The sequence below is a fragment of the Macaca thibetana genome, chromosome 4 (genome assembly GCF_024542745.1).
Source record: "Macaca thibetana thibetana isolate TM-01 chromosome 4, ASM2454274v1, whole genome shotgun sequence".
In the NCBI taxonomy this organism is placed as follows: Eukaryota; Metazoa; Chordata; class Mammalia; order Primates; family Cercopithecidae; genus Macaca; species Macaca thibetana.
Window position 1 is genome coordinate 10546588 of NC_065581.1, and position 25352 is coordinate 10571939.

At 43.6% G+C, this 25352-nt stretch overlaps 1 protein-coding gene across 4 annotated transcripts in view; it reads left to right on the forward strand.

The window, feature by feature from the left end:
* Positions 1–25352, forward strand: part of LOC126953872 (N-acetyllactosaminide beta-1,6-N-acetylglucosaminyl-transferase) — a 109426-nt gene that overhangs the window by 56141 nt on the left and 27933 nt on the right. Inside the window, exon 1 of one of the 4 annotated variants that reach the window (XM_050789591.1) lies at positions 4940–9183. The exons of the other annotated variants lie outside the window; for them this stretch is intronic. Within the exon in view, the coding sequence (XP_050645548.1) occupies positions 8259–9183 (925 nt within the window). The 5' untranslated portion in view covers positions 4940–8258. Of the gene's footprint in view, positions 1–4939; positions 9184–25352 lie in introns of those variants that run through there. 4 annotated transcript variants of the gene reach the window in all.

A 25352-nucleotide genomic window follows, 5' to 3' on the forward strand; every position in this document is an offset into this window, starting at 1 on the left:
CCCTGGGAATTGGCGAGATGCAGGGAAACCTCCTTCCTGGGAGGTCACCGAGCAGTCTGCCCAGAGCCCCAGGAGCAGAAGTGCTCACGGGCCAAGATAAGGGGCTCGAATTCCTTGGTTTGTTGAATGCGTTTATTTTTATTTTATTTTATTTTTTTGAGACGGAATTTCACTCTTTTCGCCCGGGCTGGAGTACAATGGATCTCGGCTCCCTGCAACCTTCCCCTCCCGGCTTCGAGTGATTCTCCTGCCACAGCCTCCCGAGTAGCTGGGATTACAGGTGCCTGCCACCCTGCCCAGTTAATTTTTACATTTTTAGTAGAGACGGAATTTCACCATGTTGGCCAGGCTGGTCTTGAACTCCTGTCCTCAGGTGATCCACCTGCCTCAGCCTCCCAAAGTGCTGGGATTACAGGTGCGCGCTGCTGCACCCGGCCTATTGAATCCATTTAAAGCAAACGCCAGGTCCTTGTTTTTGAACTTTGTGGTGGTAGGAGGTGTGCCTTAAAATTAGCACTTTGCAAACACTTATTCCTTGATTTAACCCACCACCAGTATGACCACCCCTCACTGATTCATCTAAAAGTGGGTTTATTTGTAGTCTTTTTTCTAACTTCTGTAGTTGATTGACCTCATTCAAGAAATATCTGTTGGGTACCTCTGCTCTGCACTGCCATTTTCAGTGGTAAAGAGTAGAGGAAGGGCCGTGTGCGGTGGCTCACACCTATAATCCCAGCACTTTGGGAGGCCGAGGCGGGTGGATCACCTGAGGTCAGGAGTTCCAGACCAGCCTGACCAACATGGAGAAACCCCGTCTCTACTAAAAACACAAAATTAGCCAGGTGTGGTGGCACATGCCTGTAACCCCAGCTACTAGGGAGGCTAAGGCAGGAGAATCGCTTGAACCTGGGAGGCAGAGGTTGCAGTGAGCCAAGATCATGCCATTGCACTCCAGCCTGGGCAACAAGAGCGAAACTCCGTCTCAAAAAAAAAAAAAAAAAGAGAGTAGATGAAGCTGGCCAGGTGCAGTGGCTCACACCTGTAATCCCAGCACTTTGGGAGGCCAAGGTAGGTGGATCACTTGAGGTCAGGAGTTTGAGACCAGCCTGGCCAACATGGTGAAACCCCATCTCTACTAAAAACACAAAAATTAGCTGGACATGGTGGCGCGCGTCTATATATAATCCCAGCTACTCTGGAGTCTGAGGCAGGAGAATCGCTTGAATCCAGGAGGCGAAGTTTGCAGTGAGCCGAGATTGAGCCACTGCACTCCAGCCCCTGGGCAACAGAGTGAGTGAGACTCTGTCTAAAAGTTAAAAAAAAAGAAAAAGAAAAAAAGAGTAGATTTGAAGCCCTGTCTTCATGGAGCTTACATTCTTGTGGAGGAGAGAACATTGAAAAGGATAAGCATACAAAAATGAAGTTAACTTAGATCCATTTTTTTGTTGTTGTTGTTAAGATCATCACTTTTGAGCACTTGTTTAAGGCAGATATCTGGATTAACCATATTGAGGAACTGGGAGGAGGCGGAGAACTGGAAACTGTCTTAAGTAAGGGTTGACTAAGTCCTGCTTCTGGTATGAGAAAGTCCAGCTTATCTTCAGAATGGATGCTGAAGCAACATCAAACTATAGGAATTTACCGCATTGCATAATTTTGTTTTAATATGAATTTCTCTGACCTCTAGTGTGAAAAGGGTGTGTTTCTATATGTTCATTGGCCATTAGTTTTTTCTGCTTTGTGATTGTCATGTACTTTGTGATTGTCATGTGATGTCATGCATTGTGATTGTCATGTACCTGCTTTTCTCTTTGGTTATTTACCTTTTCTTATTGATTTATAGGCTACCTCTTCACAAGAGGAATATTAACCTCTAGTCTTATAAAACTGTTATCCCAGTCTGTTATCTCTGTATACTGTGCTATTAAAAACAGTGCCTCAATGAAAAAACCCATTATATTAAATAAACATTTCAGAAATGCCTTTTTAAATAGAATGTGCAGAATATATATATAACATGTCTATTAATCCATTTCTATTTGTTTCACTAAATGTTTGTATTCTGCTTATATTCAAAGAAAGCTAGGTTGGCCTATTTTCTTCACAGTTTTCAAGTCTTTTCATAGAAATTAACTTGTTTGATCTCTATAAGTACTAGAGATATTGATCTAGTAAAATAAGATGGGGCTGGGCACAGTAGCTCATGCCTGTAATCCCAGCACTTTGTGAGACCCGAGGCTGGTGGATCACTTGAGGTCAGGAGTTTGAGGCCAGCCTGGCCTACAGGGTGAAATCCCGTCTCTACTAAAAATACAAAAATCAGCTGGCTGTGGGGCTGGCACCTATAATCCCAGCTACTCGGGAGGTTGAGGCAGGAGAATCGCTTGAAGCCGGGAGGCGGAGGTTGCAGTGAGCCGAGATCATACCACTGCACTCCAGCCTGGGCCACAGAGCAAGACTCTGTCTCAAACAACAACAACAACAACAACAACAGCAACAACAAAAAACTAAAACCAAAAACAAGTAATAAAATGGGCATGGAGCTGTATAAATGCTGTTATCCTTACTCCAAATGATCTCATGCAGCTCTGCATTTGTAGTTGAACTTACTTCACCTACTGCTGTCAGCAGGGGACCTGAACTTGCCAGTTTTGTTTGCCTGTTCTAATTTGTGACTTTGTATCTGTGTAGCTATAAGAACATTTGTTATGATGGTGACTAAACTAAGAGTTAATAGGCTAAGCCTCAGAGGGATTTAAAGGATGTAAGCTTTGATGCTTAAACCAAAGAAGACAAAACTGGCATCCTGAGGGCCAAATGCAGTCCTTAGGGGTAAGTTTGAGAGTTTTTCTGTTAACATTCAGGTTTCTCACTTCTCTGAAAACACTGGAAGAGCTGGCAGCCCTGGGCTCATGACCCCATGTGGCATTAATTGCGGGGGGTAGGGGAGTGGGGAGGGATGCAAGCTCTCTCATTCCCTGTGGCCCCCACCCAACCCTCCTCAATGTCCGCTGCCCTCTGTGAACTCATCGGCTCTGCTCATCTGACCCTTCACCAGCTTCCCGCACTGTGCCTTACCTGCCTGTAGGCATTTGAGTGCCTGAATCCGTCCTACAATGTGTGATGATTATTGTGGTTGCTTGGAGATCTGTTTTCGCTTACTTCCTGCATCTCGCTTGTGGCCAAAGAGTTTGAGGTTGTCAATCGGACACAACTAAAGCCTTAGACACAGATCAAGATGGAGTGGTCTTGGTGGAGATGAGAGGACTCATCAAAAAGCATTGCCTTAAAAAAAAAAAAAAAGGTACTGCCTTGATTCAATAGCCACTCATTCTGCAGAGGGTGATGAAGAACAGTAAGGTTTGAGAGCAGGTCAGACTCGGGTTCCAGTCCTGCCCCTCCCCTGACCGGCATCTGCCTCAGCCTTTATAAACTCACCTGCAATGGAAGCAGAGCTCGTGGAAGGTTAATGAGAACTAACTCATTGTGAGGGAAGAGAAATCCCAGCACTGCTCAGAAGGACCCCCCGGGCAGCCCAGCCCTTGGTTTTCATGTTGAGTTGAGATGATGACGTGTTGTTAGCCATAGTCCTCGTGCTGTCTTCTTGTTTGTGACTGTAAAGTTTATCCTGGGACAGAGAGAGGTGGGATTGATACAGAATGACCACTTAACGCCAATTTTCAGTCTGTTGAGCCAACTAAAGTGGGCAGAGCAGAAATAATGCCCTGGTTGGAAGTTAATAGCTTAGCCTGCCCAATTATTTACTGGAAGGAAATGTCTGTTCAATTGCCACAGACACCAAAGAAAACAAACCTACTGCTAGGGCCAGCCACTCGGAAGGCATTACATGCTAGGCTGGGTCTGTTCATCTAAACCACTGTAAATAAGTCAGGACAAATGATGGACGTGGTTTTGGGGTTTTGTTTTCTTTATGTATTTATTTATCATTTTTTAGTTTTTGAGACGGGGTTTTGCTCTTGTTGCCCAGGCTGGAGTGCAATGGCGCGATCTGGGCTTACTGCAACCTCTGCCTCCTGGGTTCAAGCCATTCTCCTGTGTTCAAGCCATTCTCCTGCCTCATTCTCCCTAGTAGATGGGATTACAGGCATGCACCACCACACCTGGCTAATTTTGTATTTTTAGTAGAGACAGGGTTTCTCCATGATGGTCAGGCTGGTCTCGAACTCCCAACCTCAGGTGATCCGTCCGCCTTGGCCTCCCAAAGTGCTGTGATTACAGGCATGAGCCACCGTGCCCGGCCTCGTTTATTTATTTTTGGATGCTGCTGTTTTGAACTATAAATCACGCTGCCACTCCCATCTGCAATCTGCTTTGGCTAAATCATGATGAATGATTTCTTGAGTTTGTTTTGCACTGGCGCTTATCAGAGCTCCTTATTGTAGGATCAGGGCTTGAGGCAAAGAGAAGAGAAAAAACGGACTGAACCTGCAATGAAAGCCCTTTGCCTCCCTTTTCCGACTCCAACTTTCCTCTTGTGTTCTCCACAAGACCTGCCAAGGACAAATTTTACAGAAAAGGGTGTGGTTCTAGTAAGAATGAAGAGACGTGAAGGCATCAAAATGGTTATTGGATTGTTCCCTTCATACGGTCACATTTCTAGAGTGTGTATGAGAATATATATAATAAAATAGTAATATATATATACACACACCTATATGCATGTATAAATACATTTATGTGTATATATGTATATATCATATGTATTATATGTATATATATTTTTAAATATATATTTTAAAATACATATGTAATATATACTTTAAATATGCATACAAAAATATATTTCTTAAAGTACATATATAAAAAATATATTTATAAATGCATTTTTATGTATGCATATATATGTGTTAAAATATTTTTATACTTATATAAAAATATTTATATGTTTTTATATAAATATATTTTCCCATGGGCTAAAGGGGAGGCAGTGATGGGGAAGGAAAATGGAATTTAACCTCCGGGAATAAAGCATTTGAAAGCCTTAAGGTAAATGTGGTTTTTTTTTTCCATTACTAAGAACAGAAATCAAAATATCAGTTCATTAGCAGGGTCAGAAGTGTTAGATATTTTCCAACAGAGAAACAACAACAGCAACCATAGCTAATGCTTATGGAACATGTACCAGGTGCCCAGATTCTTGCCAAACCCTCAGCAAGAGGTGTCTCATTTAGTCTTCCTGACAACCATTTGAAATAAGAGCCACTGTTCTTTATCTTTTCACAGTGGGAGGGCCTGGTTGTGTAAAGAGGTTAAGTAACTTTACCCTGGCACTGCGAGCAGCTGGGATTTACCCAAACAGACTGGCTTCAGCACCTGGACCAGGGAACTGTAGAATTAAGGCTCTGGTTTCTATCCAGCTGAATGACGTTGGGGAGAATATTTTTAAAGGCCCCAATTTGCTCATCTGTGAAAATAACGGGGTTGTGATGGGTGATCTCAAAGATCCCCGCCAACTCTCTAGCAGCTCACCACATTAATATCCAAATCAAGATCCATCACATCCATGCCACTGTTGCCATTCATTCCTACAGTTCACTGTAGGAAATTAAGGGGTGGAGTGGAACAGAGAGGGGGCAGGGAAATGGCTGCATTGTTCATCAAATGTTTTCCTAACAGGAGCAGCTGTTCCAATTGGCACAAGCCCTGGCAGGTAGGATTGCTAGGTGACTACGGGAGTAAGATGGGAGCAGGGCCCACTCTTAACACACCTTGTGTGGCTGCCACAGTTGATCTTTTAGTTGGACCAGTTAATTTCTCCCTTGGAAGTGTCCTTACTGTCCACATCAATCCCCAATATACTTCACATTGGCTGCGAGATCGCTTGCAGCACTGGAAGCTGGTGAACTCTGAGAACCCTCTGTAATGCCACCAGACCTGTGCTTTTCCTGGTTCCCCTGAATTACACTGACTGATACGTCCAGGAATTTTGCAGCAGCCCTGGTGGTTTTGTTCTTTCTTCAGAAAAGGAAGTTGGAGAGAGGGTTGGGTGGGATGGAGAATGAGAATCCTTTAAGTTCTTTGAAATGACCTCAGAACTGAGGTTGTCAGGCTTTTAAAGAGAGCCGGTAGGTAGTCACTCCACATATTGTAGATAATACTGTGTCAACAGCTCAAGTTATCTGAAACTCTCTTTGTGAAATGGGATCCAACTTTTGCTCTCTGGGAACACTATCACATTTCTCAGGCATGCAAACTTAGGTGTGTTTGATGAAGGGAGCCTGCCTCTCCACTCCAGTGGGTATTTCTTGCAAGGTGGAGACGAGAGACTGAGAAAAGAAATAAGACACAGAGACAAAGTACACTGGAAGAAAAGCAGGCCCAGGGGACCGGCGCTTAGTAAGTGAGGACCTGCACTGGCGCTGGTCTCTGAGTTCTCTCAGTATTTATTGATCACTATTTTTACTGTCTTGGCGAGGGGAATGTGGCGGGGCTATAAGGTGAAGGTGGGGAGAGGGTCAGCAGAAAAACATGTGAGTAAAGGAATCTGTGTCATAAATAAGTTTAAGGAAAGGTGCTGTGCCTGGATGTACGCGTAGGCTAGATTTATGTTTAACTTTACATAAACATCTCCGTGCAGTAAAGAGTAGTATTGCCACCATGATGTCTCGCCTCTAGTCATAAGGCGGTTTTCTCTTAGAATAGAATGTATGGTTGGTTTTCCACCGAGTCATTCCACTCCCAGAGACGTGCGGGAGACAGATGGCTTCCTCTCATCTCAACCGCATTGAGGCCTTCTTCTGTCACTAATCTCCTCAGCACAGACCCTTTACGGGTGTCGGGCTGAGGGGCTGTAAGGTCTTTCCCTTCCCAGGAGGCCATAGCTCAGGCTGTCTCAGTGGGGGGAACCTCGACAATATCCAGGCTTTCTTGGGCAGGGGTCCCTGCGGCCTTTCACAGCGCATTGTGTCTCTGGTTAATAGAGAATGGAGAATGGCAATGACTTTTACAAAGCATACTGCCCGCAAACACATTTTTAGCAAGGCACATCCTGCGCAGCCCTAGATCCATTAAACCTTGATTCAATACAGCACATGTTTTTGTGAGCACAAGGTCGGGACAAAAGTTATAGATTAACAGCATCTCAAAGCAGAAAAATTTTTCGTAGTACAGATCAAAATGGCGTTTCTTATGTCTTCCTTTTTCTACATAGACACAGTAACAATCTGATCTCTTTCTTTTCCCCACATTTATTTCATTCTATGATATCAGCACTGACTCTTTCATGTAAAATGTCACTCCTAGGTTCCTTCTGCCCTGTGTGTGACTGTGCTCCCAAGGGTGTAATTCATTGTTCCTTCTTGTCAGTGTGTGTGTGTGTACACGCGCGTGTGTGTATACTATATTCTGACACATGATTAGAATCTAAATCTACCTTGTTATATTTTTCTGCCACTGATAATCTTCTACTTAGACACGTTACAAATGTATTTTTTAAAATAAGTTTTTGAAGAGACAGGGTCTCACTGTCACCCAGGCTGGAGTGCAGTGCTGCGATCATAGCTCACTGCAGCCTTGACCTCCTTGGCTCAAGCAGTCCTCCCGCCTCAACCTCCTGAGTAGCTGAAACTACAAGTGCATGCCACCATGCCTGGCACACATTCATTTTTCATTATTTGTGTCTGTATGTGCCCAGAGGTAGAGATAACACTAAAATGAAAAGAAGTGGCAGAGAACAGGAAGAGAAATAAACCAGAGAAGCTGATATCCTTAAATGCTGTAGCTTCCAAGGACTGCCAGCAGGTTGTGGGGCTAGCCAGAAAAAATAGAGCCTCTGATTCTAGAAGGCTTGGAAAAAGCGTGAGAAGGGAGATCAGATCGAAAGAGATTGATGGAAGGGGAAGGCAGTGAGGGTGAAGCAAGGGAAACAGCTCCTGTGAAAAGGACCCGTCATTCCATTCCAGAACGTAATTTGCATTTCATATGTAAATGAGGAGGATTCCTGGAGGCTGGGCTGGGCTGGGCTTAGCTGAGCCTCTACAAACAGCAGGGATTCAGCCCTGGGGAACTGCAGACCAAAGTGCAAGAGGGATGCACCGCATCTCCAGGCACATCCAAAAAGGATGGACGAGACACTGAAGCAGAGGATACAGGAGGATTAAAGGATTCAGGAAAGCAAGTAGCTCTCTGGAGAAGCTGTCGAAATTTAAGACTGGCAAGAGAAGTAAATTCAGCCTCTCACACCAATCATTTCTCATCCCCTGAAAAGAAGAGATTGCTTCCCCAGGGAAGTGAAAACAATGAACTTTTGGAGGTACTGCTTTTTTGCTTTCATTCTGCTCAGTGTGGTCATATTTGTGAGATTTTACAGTAGCCAATTGAGCCCGTCAAAAAGTTACGAGAAGCTGAACAGTTCCAGTGAAAGATATTTTAGGAAAACTGCCTGTAATCACGCCTTAGAGAAAAAGCCAGTCTTTTTGTGGGAAAATATATTGCCGTCACCTTTGCGAAGTGTCCCTTGCAAGGATTACCTGACCCAGAATCACTACATCACAAGTCCCCTTTCGGAAGAAGAGGTTGCATTCCCTTTGGCCTATGTCACGGTCATCCATAAAGACTTTGATACCTTTGAAAGGCTCTTCAGGGCTATCTATATGCCCCAAAATGCCTACTGTGTTCACGTGGATGAGAAAGCCCCAGCTGAGTTTAAGGAATCTGTGAGGCAGTTACTGAGTTGCTTCCAAAATGCTTTCATTGCTTCAAAGACAGAGTCTGTGGTTTATGCAGGAATTTCCAGACTCCAGGCTGATCTGAACTGTCTGAAAGACCTTGTCGCCTCTGAAGTTCCCTGGAAGTATGTCATCAACACCTGTGGACAAGACTTCCCCCTGAAAACCAACCGGGAGATAGTTCAGCATCTGAAAGGATTTAAAGGGAAAAATATCACCCCAGGGGTGCTGCCTCCTGACCATGCAATTAAGCGAACTAAATATGTCCACCAAGAGCATACAGATAAAGGCGGCTCTTTTGTGAAAACTACTAATATTTTGAAAACTTCACCTCCACATCAGCTGACCATCTACTTTGGCACTGCCTATGTAGCGCTTACCAGAGAGTTTGTCAACTTTGTTCTCCATGACAAAAGGGCCATTGATCTGCTACAATGGTCAAAAGATACCTATAGTCCTGATGAGCATTTCTGGGTGACACTCAATAGGGTTTCAGGTAGGTACTAATTTCCATTCTGATTGATAGATTGAGTTTGCTAACATTCTGCTCACCTAGAGAACTGACTCATTTGAAATTATTATGAAATAAATTTAAATACTTAGAAAACTATTAGTTTGGTTGCTTGTAGCAACAGTTTATTGTTGACTCCGTTGTCTTATCAATATGTGTGATATAGTGATCTAAGAAATGCTGGCTGCAGTCGCCCCAGTAAAACTAACTTAGATTACATAGTTGCTGAATTTTAACTGTTTTTTGAATTAATGCTTTTCATAGTCCTTGATAAACACAACTGTAACATAACAAAATTAACTTTTAAAATAAGCATTCTAGAATTTATGAGTTGAAATAGGTGATGTTTCTTTCAGATGGATGTTAGACATCGTTTTCATTGATGCAGTCCCATTGCTCAAAGTTCGTGGAGCTGTTACAGGGGTACTTACTGATTTTAGAATCTTGGAAGCTGCTTCGGATGTTCACAAATCATCATTCTGGCTGAAATATCTCTAGTTTAAGATCTGAACAAGTAGCCAGGTTTCAGCTCTTCTCGGTTACACAAATCTAACCTGATATTTTAGTCTGGAGGAGGGGGTAACAATGAGTTGAAACATACAGAGAGAGAATCTAGCTACAGATGATCCAAAGAGAGTTCTCAATTTTTAAGTCATAGGTTTTTATTGGAAATTCCAATTTGCAGCTTATTGTTTTTATATACTGTGCAGTCTTCAGTTGTTTATGTTAATTTGGGAAAGCGTCCAAGGTATGCCAGGCAGCTGAGGCAGAAGATAACACCAAGCTCCCTCTTTGGTTCAGGACTGGGTTTCTTTTCTAAACTCTGTTTCCCATAGGTGGTCTGTGACCTGCATTACATCTTTCCCCTGTGTCCCCATGTGCTTGTTTTCAACAGTGACCCAGCATGCTTGTGGGTGACTGGTGACGCGCATGGGCACAGTGACCCTGACAAGCCTCACATACTTAATGTCTACACACACACACACACACACACTACACAACCACGCCACACATACACACACACCTGCCTGCCATTCTTGAAATAACTCCCAGCTCTTATGTCTAGTGTCATTATCACTGGCATACTTTCGAGTGCTGTTTGAAGCCACCTAATGCCTGAAAGTAGACTCAATGCAGAAAGGTCCCCAATAACACGGCATTCGTAAGAACTAAACTAGAGTGGTGGTCACAAAAATCTACTTAGAGAGGGACAGAAAGAGGATGGGCAAGGTGGCTGGAGACGAGAGAATTATGCTATCTCATGAGCAGTTCATTTTCAGAGATGCTAAACTGTCAGGTCACAAAGACTTGTAGGAGGGGCAGTGAACCAACATTTATCATGGTGTGAGTGTTAACCCTTTCTTTACAATCACCAATTTTAAACACATGTAAATATTGCATACATGGCATTTAATCTTATTTTTGCTGGTATAGTTGGTGATAGCCTACATCATTCCTTTTAATGATAGGAAGTCATCGTGTTAACCTCACGTACAGATGAAAAACATGAGGCTTAGAGACACTGAAGCAATAGTATGTTCACATTGTTCACATAGCTTTTCCTAGGCAAACCTGGAATCTGACCCCACATTTGTGTGGTCTGAAGTGTGAGCCGTTTCTCTTGCACTAGGAAAGGAAGGAATGACTATTTCTTTTTTCCCATATATCTAAAGCAAATTTCCTACAGAATTCCAAAAAAGAGAAAGGATTGAGGGTGTTCAGAAAAAATGAGGAGGGCTGTGGAAGGAAGTTTCACCTGATCACTTAGAGCTGGAGATGAGGTTAGCAGGGATATGGTTTGTGTGTGTGTGTGGTGTCCCAATATGCTTGTGTGGTGTGTGTGTGGTGTATTTGTAGTATGTGTGTGTGTGGTGTGTGTGTGGCTGTGTGTGGGGGGTGTGTGTGTGGTGTGTTTGTAGTGTGTGTGTGGAGTGTGTGTGTGTGTGTGTGTGTGGTGTGTATGTATGTGGTGTGTTTGTAGTGTGTGTGTTGTGTGTGTATGTGTGGTGTGGTTGTGTGGTGTGGGTGTGTGTGGTGTGTATGTATGGTGTATGTGCGTGGTATGTGTATGGTGTGTGTGTGGTGTGTGTGTAGTGTGTGGTGTGTTTGTAGTGTGGTTTGTGTTTGTAGTGTGTTTGTGGTGTATGTGAGATGTGGTGTGGGTGTGTGTAGTATGTGTGGTGTATGTGCATGGTGTGTGTATGGTGTGTGTATGTGTGTGGTGTGTGTTTGCAGTGTATGTGTCTGGTGTGTGTGTGTGTGTATGTGCGTGGGGTGTGTGTGTGTAGTGTGTGTGGTGTGTAGTGTGTGGTGTGTTTGTAGTGTGGTGTGTGGTGTGCAGTGTGTTTGTAGTGTGGTGTGTGTTTGTAGTGTGTGTGTAGTGTGCGGTGTGTTTGTAGTGTGTGTGTGTTTGTAGTGTGGTATGTGTTTGTAGTGTGTGTGTGGTGTGTGTGTATGTGTGGTGTGGTTGTGTGGTGTGGGTGTGTGCATGTCTGTGTAGACAGCAAGTATGTGAGGCTTGTCTGGGTCACTGTGCTCATGAGAGTCACCAGGCGTCCTTTCTGGAAGGAACCACCATCCCTCACAGGCTTCTGTACTGTGTGCTGGGTCCGTCTGGAGCAGGCTTTGGTCTGGGCCAGTGCCAATGGGAAGTGGCCCTTGGTTGATGTTCTCAGAAGCTGGGGAGTAAGAAGCAGCCAGGCAGATTTGAATGGTTGAGTGTTAAGTTTTACTGACTGTTTCATAAGAGTGTATTGGATTAAGTTTCCCTCACCTCAACCACTTGCAAAAAAATTTTTCATGAATATCTGTCACTATTTTAAAAAATATTTTTTTGGCCGGACTGGGTGGCTCATGCCTGTAATCCCAGGGTGGCTCATGCCTGTAATCCCAGCACTTTGGGAGGCTGAGGCGGGTGGATCACCTAAGGTCAGGAGTTTGAGACCAGCCTGGCCAACATGGTGAAACCCCGTCTCTACTAAAAATACAAAAAATTAGCCGGGCGAGGTGGCGGCGCCTGTAGTCCCAGCTACTCGGGATGCTGAGGCAGGAGAATGGCGGGAACCCAGGAGGCGGAGCTTGCAGTGAGCCGAGATCGCACCACTGCACTCCAGCCTGGGCGACAGAGCGAGACTCTGTCTCAAAAAAAAAAAAATTAGCCATGCGTGGTGGCGGGTGTCTGTACAATCCCAGCTATTCGGGAGGCTGAGGCAGGAGAATCGCCTGAACCCGGGAGGCAGGGATTGAGTGAGCCGAGATCGCACCACTGCACTACAGCCTGGGTGAGAGAGTGAAACTCCGTCAAAAAAAAAAAAAATTAAAAATTAAAATTTTTTTTTTTTTGCCGGGCGTGGTGGCTCACGCCTGTAATCCCAGCACTTTGGGAGGCCGAGGTGGGCGTATCACGAGGTCAGGAGTTCGAGATCAGCCTGACCAACATGATGAAACCCCGTCTTTACTAAAACTACAAGACTTAGCCAGGAGTGGTGACGCGCGCCTGTAGTCCCAGCTACTCAGGAGACTGAGGCAGGAGAATCCCTTGAACCAGGGAGGCGGAAGTTGCAGTGAGCAGAGATTGTGCCACTGCACTCCAGCCTGGGCGACAGAGTGAGACTCCATCTCAACCAAAATAAATAAATAAATAAATTTTTAAGTTAGCTTTTTAAAAACAATAGGAAATATATTTTAAAGGTACCAAATTTTTAAAGTTTTCACTCCATCAGCTACCAATGTTAATACTTCCTTGTACATCTTTCCTGAGGTACTTTATTATGTTTATAGACAATACAACTGATTAAACATGTGGAGAACATTATATGCGGACTTCAAGTTCACTACGGATATACTTGGAAAAGGAAAAATGGTCCTCATTTTAGGTGCCATATTGTCTGTGAGAAACAAAATACAGTAAAATGTGTCCTTTATTTAAATACATCATATGCAGACATTTAAGAAGCTCTTTTTTCATTACTTTGAAGCATTTTTAAAGCTAGCTACAAGGAACTTTCTGGATGAAAGTTACCAGGGACCTTTGCCCCACAGCATCCAACCCTCATGAAGTGCAGAACTCTGGCTGTGGAACACCCGCTATTCCCTTGCTCCAGGCTTTATAATGGCTTCTCCTGATCTAAAAGGACCCTTAAGTCTTGGCCAGGCAAGGTGGCTCACACCCATAATTCCAATATTGTGGGAGGCCAAGGCAGGAGGATTGCTCGAGGTCAGGATTTTGAGTCCAGCCTGGGCAACATAGTGAGATCCCTGTCTACAAAAAATTTAAAAATTAGCTGGGCATAGTGGTGCATGCCTGTAGTCCCAGCTGCTCAGGAGGCTGAGGAAGGAGGATTGCTTGAGCCTGAAAAGTCAAGGCTGCAGTGAGCATGATTGCACCACTGCACTCCAGCCTGAGTGACAGAGTGAGACTCTGTCTCAAAAAAAAAAAAAAAAAAGGCCAGGCTTAAGCTCTTCATGTGGCATGACTTCCAGGACCTGGCCCCCCACCACCTCTGTCTCTACCCTCATTTCTTTTTATTTGATGCCTCATACTTTCTGTTCCAGCAACTACTTAGCCCTACACACTTCTGCAATTTTCACCTTTTTTTTTTTTTTTTTTTTTTTTTTGAGACGGCGTCTTGCTCTGTTGCCAAACTGGAATGCAGTGGTGTGATCTCAGCTCACTGCAACTTCCACCTCTCAGGTTCAAGCGATTCTCGTGCCTCAGCCTCCCAAGTAGATGGGATTACAGGCACCCACCACCACGCCTGGCTAATTTTTGTATTTTTAGTAGAGACAGGTTTCACCATGTTGTCCAGGATGGTCTCGATTTCCTGACCTCATGATCTGCCTGCCTCGGGCTCCCAAAGTGCTGGGATTACAGGCATGAGCCACGGCGCCCGGTCTAATTTTCGCCTACTTTTTTATGGCTTTTTATGACATCCTCTCATAAAGAATGCCCTTCCTGTCCAATGCCTTTCCTATCTAACTCTTCATCCTTTATGTCTAACTCTGTCTAACTCTTCATCCTTTGTGGCCCACCTTGGAAGTCACTTCCTCTGGAAGCCATGTCTGATCACCTCCCTCCCAGATCGTTGTGTTTCAACTCTGGGTTCTCCTGGACCTAATGCCACTGCTGCCAGCATTGAATTGTAGTCACCTATTAACTGAATAGCTCTTCTACCAGACCTCCTCAGTATTTGAGCTCCTTAAGCATAAGAAAAGTGACATCTTTTGTTCTTTGTGTTCTCCACCACTACTTCTATGCTGCATGCATCACTATGCACCTGCCTGATCTGACAATATGCAAGGTGCTGGATGGGTGTGGAAGGGTCTGGGGAGGGGCAGGAATGTGCTGGAGAGTTCTGAGAAGATGGGCGGAACATATGAAAGTGTACCGGGTACCTAGGGTGGGGATAATTTTTGGTAGTAAGGATTAGAGAAACAGTAGGTAAAAGTCCACAATGGCCAGGCCAAGAAATGATGTCAGTAAATATGAGAGAGTCCTGAGCGAATTAGCAAGCCCCACTTTATTCCAGATAAAATGTTAATGGGATAGAGTCTGTCCTTAGAAAATCTGGCTCCCACACAACCAACCTGGGCCCATGATGCATTCGGATTCTGATGCCAAGAGAAAGTCGCTGCAGGCGGCGTATGCAGACGCCTCCACTTAGTTTCTGCCTTCCTTGCACCTGGTGTGAGTTTCTTCCACACCTGCCACCCACTCCCTCCTCCTGCTGGTACCACTCCCGGGCTACTCACATTCATGCACTGGGCTTCTTCTGACTTAATTTGATGTAGACTTCTCCTGAATTGCTGGCTTAGGAAAAAAAACCAAGGCTGTAAGAATATGAGAGGCTAAGAAGAGACAACAATAGAAAGAAACTCACAACATCTCTCCAGCTCTCAACAACTGTAAACACTGAGCTATTTAGAAGGTATATGTTCTCTGCAGGAAGGTCACTGGGGCCTTACATCTGGGTGTGGCTGGATCAGTCCCAGTCTTTTTCAAAGTATGCATTGTGTTCTCTGTACATCAGCCCAGACTTTGAATTCAGTTTCTAGGACCACAAAGGATGCATTCACTCGTGCTGATTGGACCGGTGACTGAGAATTATAAACGTTGAATGATGGGGTAGAATCATGTCTTAACAAACGTCACCAGGACATTCGGGTCTGTAATAACACTATTTGGGGGGCCGGAGGACAATCCACACTGGTATTTGTCTTGTCAATATGGAGATAAATTCTGGCTGAAGGAGAAATTCCACAAAAACAAATACTTCCATAGGTTTGTATCCATTGAACGGACTCTTAAAATAATATTTTTGGACAGCTAGATAATATTAAGTAAGCATAATAAATGTGAACATGATTTTCAAAATATTGTGTTAGTGATATGGGCCTGTTTGGCTTATTTAACCTCTGTAAAGGGCTCTTGGCTCTTCCCAGGTCAGTAATTCAGGTAGGATCACAGGGGAAGATTTTGATTTACAATGTATCCCAGCTCTTGAGCACCTAGATTGATGGGTCTACATCATAAGATGCTGAGCTCCTGGTAGAGAAACCTTAGGCAGGTTATAAAGTATAGACAGAATAAACAAATGGCTATAGCCATTTGTAGAATCATTTATGATGTTTCCAGCCACTGGCTCCACTGTACTATTGGGGAAGGATCATCTCCTTCATTGGAGAATCTGTACCCTAAAATTTCTGCTTGCCACCCCTAAAAAGGAAATAATTGGGAAACGCTACTCTTAATTAGCTCTTTTTTTTCTTTTTGAGACAGAGTCTCACTCTGTCACCAGGCTGGAGTGCAGTGGTGTGGTCTCGGCTCATGCAACCTCTGCCTTCCGAGTTCAAGCAATTCTCCTGCCTCAGCCTCCCAAGTAGCTGGGACTACAGGTGCCTGCCACCACGCCCAGCTAATTTTTTTCTATTTTTAGTAGAGACGGGGTTTCACCATGTTGGCCAGGATGGTCTGAATCTCTTGACCTCGTGATCTGCCCACCTCAGGCTCCCAAAGTGTTGGGATTACAGACATGAGCCACCACGCCCAGCCTTAATTTGCTCTTAATTCCTAATCTCTAGAACAACATGTTATAAAACAAGACAAATTGGATTAAAGTATATATTAGCATAAAATATATAAAAAGTGAATACTGAATTAAGTATAAGTACAATCATGGCTGGTAAACATCTACTAAGCTGAACTGATCATGAATTCAATTCTAAACCAGCAAGATCATTTCTCCAGCTCATTCATCTTCCTGTCATTCCTTACCAATTGTATACGAGTTTTTTTGTTTTTTTGTTTTTTTGTTTTTGAGACTGAGTCTCGCTCTGTCGCCCAGGCTGGAGTGCAGTGGCACAATCTCGGCTCACTGCAACCTCTACCTCATGGGTTAACGCCATTCTCCTGCCTCAGCCTCCTGAGCTGGGACTACAGGTGCCCGCCACCACGCCTGGCTAATTTTTTGTATTTTTAGTAGAGATGGGGTTTCACCGTGTTCACCAGGATGGTCTCGATCTCCTGACCTTGTGATCCGCCCGCCTTGGGCTCCCAAAGTGCTGGGATTACAGGTGTAAAAGCAGCAGTTGTTTTTGTCTTTGTTTTGTTCTGAGATAGGGTCTCCCTCTGTCACCCAGGCTGGAGTGCAGTGCCACTAATTTGGCTCACTGCAGCCTCAGCCTTCTGGGCTCAAGTGATCCTCCTGCCTCAGGCTGCCAAGTAGCAAGGACTACAAGCATGCGCCACTACACCTGGCTCATTTTCAAATTTTGTGTAGAGATGGGATCTTGATATGTTGCTCAGGCTGGTCTCAAACTCCAGGGCTCAACTGATTCTCTCCTTAGCCTCCCACAGTGCTGAGACTACAGGTGTGAGCCATCGCACCTAGACAGTTGTCTTTGTTTTAGACGAAGTATTGCATTTCGATGGCTTTTAAAAACAATAAAATATTAGTTGTATATCAAAGCTATATATAATTGATACATGTATATATTAATGTACATAGTACAATAATCAATATATACTCGACCTCTAAATTATCTCTTGAAAATATATATCTCTACCCTATTTCTCTCTACACAATACAAAAGCATCTCCTTCCATCCTTTGTTTGAGCCCACATGCTATTAGGTAAACGACTTTGGAGACAGACATAGTATAAGTCTGTCCTCCCAATATTTGCTAACTGTGTGACACTGGTGTTAGTTTATGCTGAGCCTTAGTTTCCTCATCTGTGATGATGGAGATAATAAATAGTACTTAGTTCCCAGAGAACTTATGAGTATTAAATAAGCTAATGCATATAGTACAGGGGTTCTTAGGCTTGACTATGCCTCAGAATCTTTGGCAGGTCCTGTTAAAGCACAGATTTCTGGGCCCTACCCTGAAGTTTCTGATTCAGCAGTCCCCAGAATTTGCATTTCTTTTTTATTTACTTACTTATTTATTTATTTATTATTTTATTTATTTATTTTTTTATTATACTTTAAGTTCTAGGGTACATGTGCACAACGTGCAGGTTTGTTACATGTGTATACATGTGCCATGTTGGTGTGCTGCACCCATTAACTCGTCATTTACATTAGGTATATCTCCTAATGCTATCCCTCCGCCCTCCCCCCACCCCACAATAGTCCCTGGTGTGTGATGTTCCCCTTCCTGTGTCCAAGTGATCTCATTGTTCAATTCCCACCTATGAGTTAGAACAAGCAGCGTTTGATTTTGTTCTTGCGATAGTTTGCTGAGAATGATGGTTTCCGGCTGCATCCATGTCCCATTACAGAATTTGCATTTCTAACAGCTTCCTGGGTTATCCTGAGGCTTCTCCTCTGGGGGCCACACTTTGAGAACTGCTGACTCGGACCATCTTTTACCGAGACTGCCACATGTATATAGATTTGCAGCAAATGCTGATTCTGTTCATTTCCAACCACCAGTAAAAATAAAAACTAGTTGATATAAGGAAAGGCTTTTGGTGTTGACTGCATATGGCGGACTTCATGAAAGTGGTATGCAAATGACTGATGTTTGGGAAGTACTCTATTAAGGAAATATTATGGACTCTGGAGTGACACAAACCCAATATTGAATTTTAGCTTTATCTCCATTAGTTTGATGACCTTGTGTACCCTGAACCTAAAACTCTTCATTTTGTAGTCACCATAATGATGGCTACTTAGTAAGGATGTTTTGAGAATTAAATTTTAAAAATGGGGTAAAATGATAGGTTAAGTGTTTATCCACTTATTAATGTGAACATTTATTAAGAAAAACCTAAATGTGGTCTTGTATTCCTATACTAATGAGATCCTCAAGGCGTTGAATAAAAGCAATTTAAATTTCACTATGGAAGGATGTCCATGCCATGGCTCACCAACCATATAAAACTAGATATAGATGTACCCAAAGATGGATAGGAGGAAATGTGTGAAACTTTAAGTAAATTGACATGTTCAGATGGATATCGGTTCTTTTTTTTTTTTTTTTTTTTTTTTTTTGAGACAAGGTCCCTGCTCTGTTCCCCAGGCTGGAGTGCAGTGGTGTGATCATGGCTCACTGTAGCCTCAACTTCCTGGGCTCAAGCAATCCTCCCTCCTCAGCCTCCCCAGTAGCTAGAACTATAAGCCTGCCTCACCACGCCCTGCTCATTTTTAATTTCTTGTAGAGTTGGGGTTTCATTATGTTGCCCAGACTGGAATACTGTTCTTGATCATTTTGATTTCCATTAGTTTTATTGATGTAATTTTTATGACCACCAAAAAGTGTCACTTACCCCATACATAACACTATGAAGTGTGTATTATCCATTAGAAGAGTGTTTCCTTAAAAACATGAAGGATGTCAATTATCTGTTTTTGAAATCCATCATATCACAGGAAAGGAGCAGGAATTGGGTTGCTTTAGTTTCTTTTTTGTTTGTCTGTTTGTTTGTTTGTTTTGAGACGGAGTATCACTCTTTCGCCCAGGCTAGAGTGCAGTGGCACAATCTCGACTCACTGCAAGCTCCACCTCCTGGGTTCATGTCATTCTTCTGCCTCAGCCTCCCAAGTAGCTGGGACTACAGGCGCCCGCCACCACGCCCAGCTAATTTTTTGTATTGTTAGTAGAGAAAGGGTTTCACCGTGTTGGCCAGAATGGTCTCGATCTCCTGACCTCGTGATCTGCCCATCTCGGTGTCCCAAAGTGCTGGGATTACAGGTGTGAGCCACCGTGCCCGGCCGGTTGATTGGATTGCTTTATTTTGTTAAGCTGTATCATGTTCCAGAAGTGACTTAAGATGTCATAATATAATTCCTTGGGAAAGGAAATCAACCTAACCAAGATCTGAAAAAAATGAGAGCCTTTTCACAATTATTCTATATAGGTTTTGACTGGCCTGGCCACATCCTTCCCATTTTGAGTGTTCAACCTCCTCAATGTTAAAACAAATTTTGCCCATCCTCTTTGCACAGGAGTAATTTTTAAACTCTAGTAGAAAAACTTATAAACACACACCACAGTGCAGAGAACAGTACCGTAATCCTCATGTGCCCATCAGCCAGTTTCAACAATCATCAACTTGTTGTGCAAACTCAAAGCAAAAAAACCTAAAATGTATGACAAATCTTTGAGTCGACTCTATGATTCTCATAAATGAGTAGCTTCCTCTTTGCAAGGAAAGTGCAAAATTCTGATATTCCAGACTAAGGCTTTCTCCACATCCCGTAATAACAGTTCACTGAAAAGTAAAAATACAACTTTTAGGATATACTACATGAACCAGACTGAGTTTTCTTTTTCTTTGTTTTTCAGCGACAAAGCTGAATCTACAAGCACAAGCTCTTTAGGCATTCGAAGTAAGAGGCAGAATGTGGTTTGTTAAGATTTCCATTCAGCCGGGTGTGGTGACTCACACCTGTAATCCCAGCACTTTGTGGGGCCCAGGCGGGTGGATCACGAGGTCAGGCATTCGAGACCAGCCTGGCCAACGTGGTGAAACCCCGTCTCTACTAAAATACAGAAAGTAGCCAGGCGTGGTGGTGCATGCTTGTAATCCCAGACACTCAGGAGGCTGAGGCAGGAGAATCACTTGAACCCGGGAGGCGGAGGTTGCAGTGAGCTGAGATCGCGCCACGGCACTCCAGCCTGGGTGACAGAGTAAGACTCCGTCTCAAAATAAAAAAAGATTTCCATTCTCTTGGCCTCCCTTTTCCTGGAGGAAAAATGGGAAGGAGTATGGTACTAAGAGTAGTAAATTGGTTAGTGGGGTACACTGGTATCCCACTGTATGGTTAGTGGGGTACACTGTTTCTTGTATATGCCTCTAACCATTAAAGTTCCCTTGTTTTCATCTCTTCTCCAGACTGAATATTCTGCTTCCTCTATTAAAAAAAAAAAAAAAGACAGTGAGTCCAAAGTATGTTTGAATATAGAATTGACACGATGATATTTTGCCTTCAGCCAAATCTGAATGTATTTTCCATTACTGCGTATTCTCACAGAGGCTTCTCTGTGAGATTCAATGTTCTTGTTAATTTTTCACATCTGTAATTTAATTTGAGATGCCTCAGTTATTAAACCTGGTTACTTTGCATGAGGTCTTTAGTCTTGCAGTGTGATGTGGATGAAAGAATACAAACTTTGGAATAGGACAGACCTTTTGAATCCTAGGCCTCACTACTTAACAGCTTGTCAGTCACTGAACAAGTTATTTAACCAAACTGAGCCTCAGTTAACTTTGGCTTTAGGACATTAAAGAAAGTTTTCAAGGTGTTTGAGAATTTATTAGAAAGTAGGAATTGCCTTTTGTTTTTGTTTTTGTTTTTGAGACACGGTCTTACTGTATCGCCCAGGCTGAAGTGCAGTGGCATGATCTCGGCTCACTGCAACCTCTGCCTCCTGGGCTCAAGCAATTCTCATGCCTCAGCCTTCCAAGTAGCTGGGACTACAGGTGTGCCCTACCATGCCTCGCTAATTCTTTGTATTTTTAGTAGAGACAGGGTTTTGCCATGTTGCCCAGGCTGGTCTCAAACTCCCAAGCTCAAGCCATCCGCTTGCCTCAGCCTCCCAAAGTGCTGGGATTATAGGTGTGAGCCACCATGCCCGGCCAGGAATTGTCTCAATTCAACTTCCACCCCATAAAATAGATCTGGAATTGGTCTGGAGACAGTCTTATAGCAGTGACTATGACTTGCTAACATTTCTTTTCAAAGATATTTGTAAAAGGGCCAGAAGACTCTCTGGGTGGCTCCAAGGCTGTGAGGGGTTTTTTGCTGTTGTTGTTTTGCTTTTTTACTAGAGGTGGGGTCTCTCTGTGTTACCCAGGCTAGTCTTGGACTCCCGGGCTCAAGCGATCCTCCCACCTTGGCCTTCCAAAGTGCGGGGATTACAGGTGTGAGCCACCACGCCCGGCCAGGATATGAGTGTTGATGACCCCAGAAGACACTAAAGATTGGAACAGTAGCTCGTGAACTTTGACTTTTTAAACACTTCACACTGCACAGTTAAGAAGACTAGACTAAGCAAAAGGAAAATAAGGATTATGAGCCATGTGTGAATGTTTAATTTCCTTTTTTGTTTGTTTTTCTGTTTTTTTGTTTTGTTTTGTTTTGTTTTTTGAGACGGAGTCTCGCTCTGTCGCCCAGGCTGGAGTGCAGTGGCGCGATCTCGGCTCACTGCAAGCTCCGCCTCCCGGGTTCACGCCATTCTCCTGCCTCAGCCTCCTGAGTAGCTGGGACTACAGGCGCCCGCCACCGCGCCCGGCTAATTTTTTGTATTTTTAGTAGAGACGGGGTTTCACCGTGGTCTCGATCTCCTGACCTTGTGATCCGCCCGCCTCGGCCTCCCAAAGTGCTGGGATTACAGGCGTGAGCCACCGCGCCCCGCCTCCTTTTTTTTTGAAGTGCTTTCAAGTACTGTGTAAGAGAGGCTTGTGACTTAGATACCCACACTACGCAATTCTGTTCTAAGTTCTAGCCTTTGTCTGTAAATAACTGTTTGACCTTGGACATGTCACTTAATCTTTCTGGGCCTCAGTTTCCTCATCTGTAAAATGAAGAAATTGGGCTAGGTCATTTCAGAAGAGATTCCTGTATTATTTTGCTTTAACTCTGGAGCATGCAGTGAAAAAGCAAAAGTATTTGAGGCAGGCAGACTTAGGCTTTATTTACCTGCTGTCAGATCTTGAGCAATGAACCTATCTTAACATGGGCTTCCGCTAACTCATCTGTAAATTGAGGGCAATTCCAATTTCATAAGATCATTGTGAGAGTTACAGCAATGGGGATATATCTCCCAGCTCAGCCATTGTTAATCCTGTTATCACCTCCATCTCTCCCCCTTCTCCCTCTCTACAGTATATTAATGTCATGACATTCCTATTTATATTACACTGTGGACGGTAGGATTAATGAAACAATGGTCTCTGGGCATTGAATTTCTCTCTTTGTCACAATCACCGTGTCCACATCTGGATGCCAACCACCACTACTGTCACAATTTAGAACTCAGGCCAGCCACCATAGGCAGTGCATGGGAGTGATTTTTGTGCTGTAAAATTCTGACCAAAGGAGGAAACTGAGTACCAAGTACTTACACATAGCTTCACCTCTCTGATTGTTCTTAATATAGTACGTTTCCCCTTGTTTCCAAGAGTATTTTCTCAGTGTGCCCAGGGACACTGAGCTGGACGGGGCTAGTGTGGTGTATTCAGTGTTGGGGAGGGAAGGGACCCTCTGGAGCCAGACCATTTGGCTTCCAATCCAGCTTTGCAGATTCCTAGTGTGTGTGACGTGAGGCTAATTATGTTATCTCTCTGATTCTCAGTTTCTGTGTATGTAAAATGGAGATACTAACATTACCTACCATTGTGCAAATGAAATGTATGAATACATATCAAGTGCCTGGAATGGTGCATGGTGCCTAGTAAGTGTAAATAACTTTTGTATTTATTCCACCCAATTGCCCTTGTTTTTCTTGTTGTTGTTGTTTGGTTGGGTTTTTTTTTTTTTTTTTGGAGACAGAGTCTTACTCTGTCGCCCAGGCTGGAGTGCAGTGGCACCATCTCGACTTACTGCAACCTCCGCCTCCTGGATTCACGCCATTCTCCTGCCTCAGCCTCCTGAGTAGCTGGGACTACAGGCACCCGCCACCACACCTGGCTAATTTTTTGTATTTTTAGTAGAGATGGGGTTTCACCATGTTGGCCAGGATGGTGTTGATCTCCTGACCTAGTGATCTGCCTGCCTTGGCCTCCCAAAGTGCTGGGATTACAGGCGTGAGCCACCGCGCCTGGCCTCCAATTGCCCTTATTAAGGGGAAAATTAACGATGAACAATTTCCCCTTGTTAAGGGACTAGAAAAAATGCAATACCCCAAAGTGCTACTCCAAAGGATCTGGAAGATTTTCTGAAACTCAAACAAAAGCAGCTTGAATTCCCTCCATCCCTCAGCTTCCCATACTACCAGAGCTCATCCTGCACAAGGAGTGAGAGGAGCAGAGTAACTGCTCTGGGTGGTGAATGGGATTGATTGTACCATGTGCGCTGTTCATAGGCACGTCAGTTCATGCACTGCAACGCTAGGAAACACAGGTAGCCAACAACAATCCTAGGCCAATGTTAATTGACTCTTGAAAAGAGAACACCTACAATTCCCAAATAACCTGAATCTTCTCTCTTTCCGCCTCGGTAAAATATGTGGTGTTGTTTCCATCAGAATGAGGGAGCACCTGAACCAGACTGAAACAGGGTGTTTCACTGAGGGGCATCTTGCCCATCTCCCTATCAGCTTCCATCCATTGTATCCCAGCGGAGGTAAGAGCAGGAGACAGTGTGCCATGTGAATTAGACATGAGGCCATGTACCTTCAGAGTCCGCCAGTGGTCCCCAGAGAATTGAGAGCTATGGTAGAATGAAGACGGTAGCTTCCCCTGTCTCCAAGGGTACGGGGCTCACATCATGGCTTCTTGTAGCTTACGGTCTTGGACAGATCTTTTCAACTCTCCACACTTGCTTTTCTCAGTCAAGGAATGATAATAACCGCTAATCTCATGGTGGCAAGGGAGGGGAAGGCACATGCTGTGAACCATGAATGATGAACTCTTTAATAACTTATGTCATTAATTCTAAAGCCAAGAGCATCACTCCTGGCACATAGAAAGAGGAAGCTTGTGGCGATGAAGTTTTTTTTAGTAGAAGATACGAAAGAAGCAGAAACTCAGGCTCCTTCACGAATAACAGAATGATTTTGTGAAGTGGAATGGGTAATTCTGTGCTAGGGTTGGAAGGAATACTCTCATCGTTTAAAATCAGAGAAACCAAGCACAAGGAGATGAAATGATTTGTTTGTGTTGCATGATTTAGCAGCTGAACTTGGTCATAAAGATGGGATTTTAAGTCCTTCAAGATAATAGTCTTTATATAGTTAGTGCTTCTTATAATTTCTTTCTGAAACGTAATAGATATCGGAGCAAAGGGGCAGTATGAATATTTTGGTATCTATACTAATACTGAAATATGGGTTTGAATGACAGGATTCTTAAGAAGTGTTCAGAATTTATGGAAAAAGAGTACCTATTAGTATTACTCACATCAAAGTCTTATAGGTATACTATATAATACAGTTTTTAAAATGTATACATTTACCGTGAAGGAGATCCACTCTGTTTTACATTGTTGTTGATTTTGAAGCAGCCTCTTTGTATTTTTTGATTTATATACATACAGTTCACTCTCTTTAGTGTGTAGTTCCACGTGTTTTGACAGTGGCATAGAGTCACGCATCCACCACCACCATCATCAAGAACAATTCCGTCAGTCCCCAAAATTCCCTTTTCCAGAACGTCATATTTTTATCATAGAGTATGTAGCCATTGGGGGCTGGAAAAGCGCTGCTTATTCTTTCTTTTCTATTAAATGAATGTCCTTTGCATGTTACAAGGTGATTATGAGTGTCTCTCATAGATCCTCTGGCAGTTTTATTTTTATTTATTTATTTATTTATGAGACAGCATCTCACTCTGTTGCCCAGGCTGGAGTGCAGTGGTGCAGTCTTGGCTTTTTGCAGCCTCCACCTCCCAGGCTTAAGCAATCCTCCCACCTCAGCCTCGTGAGTACCTGGGACTACAGGTGCATGTCAACACACCCAGCTAATTTTTTGTATTTTTTTGTAGAGA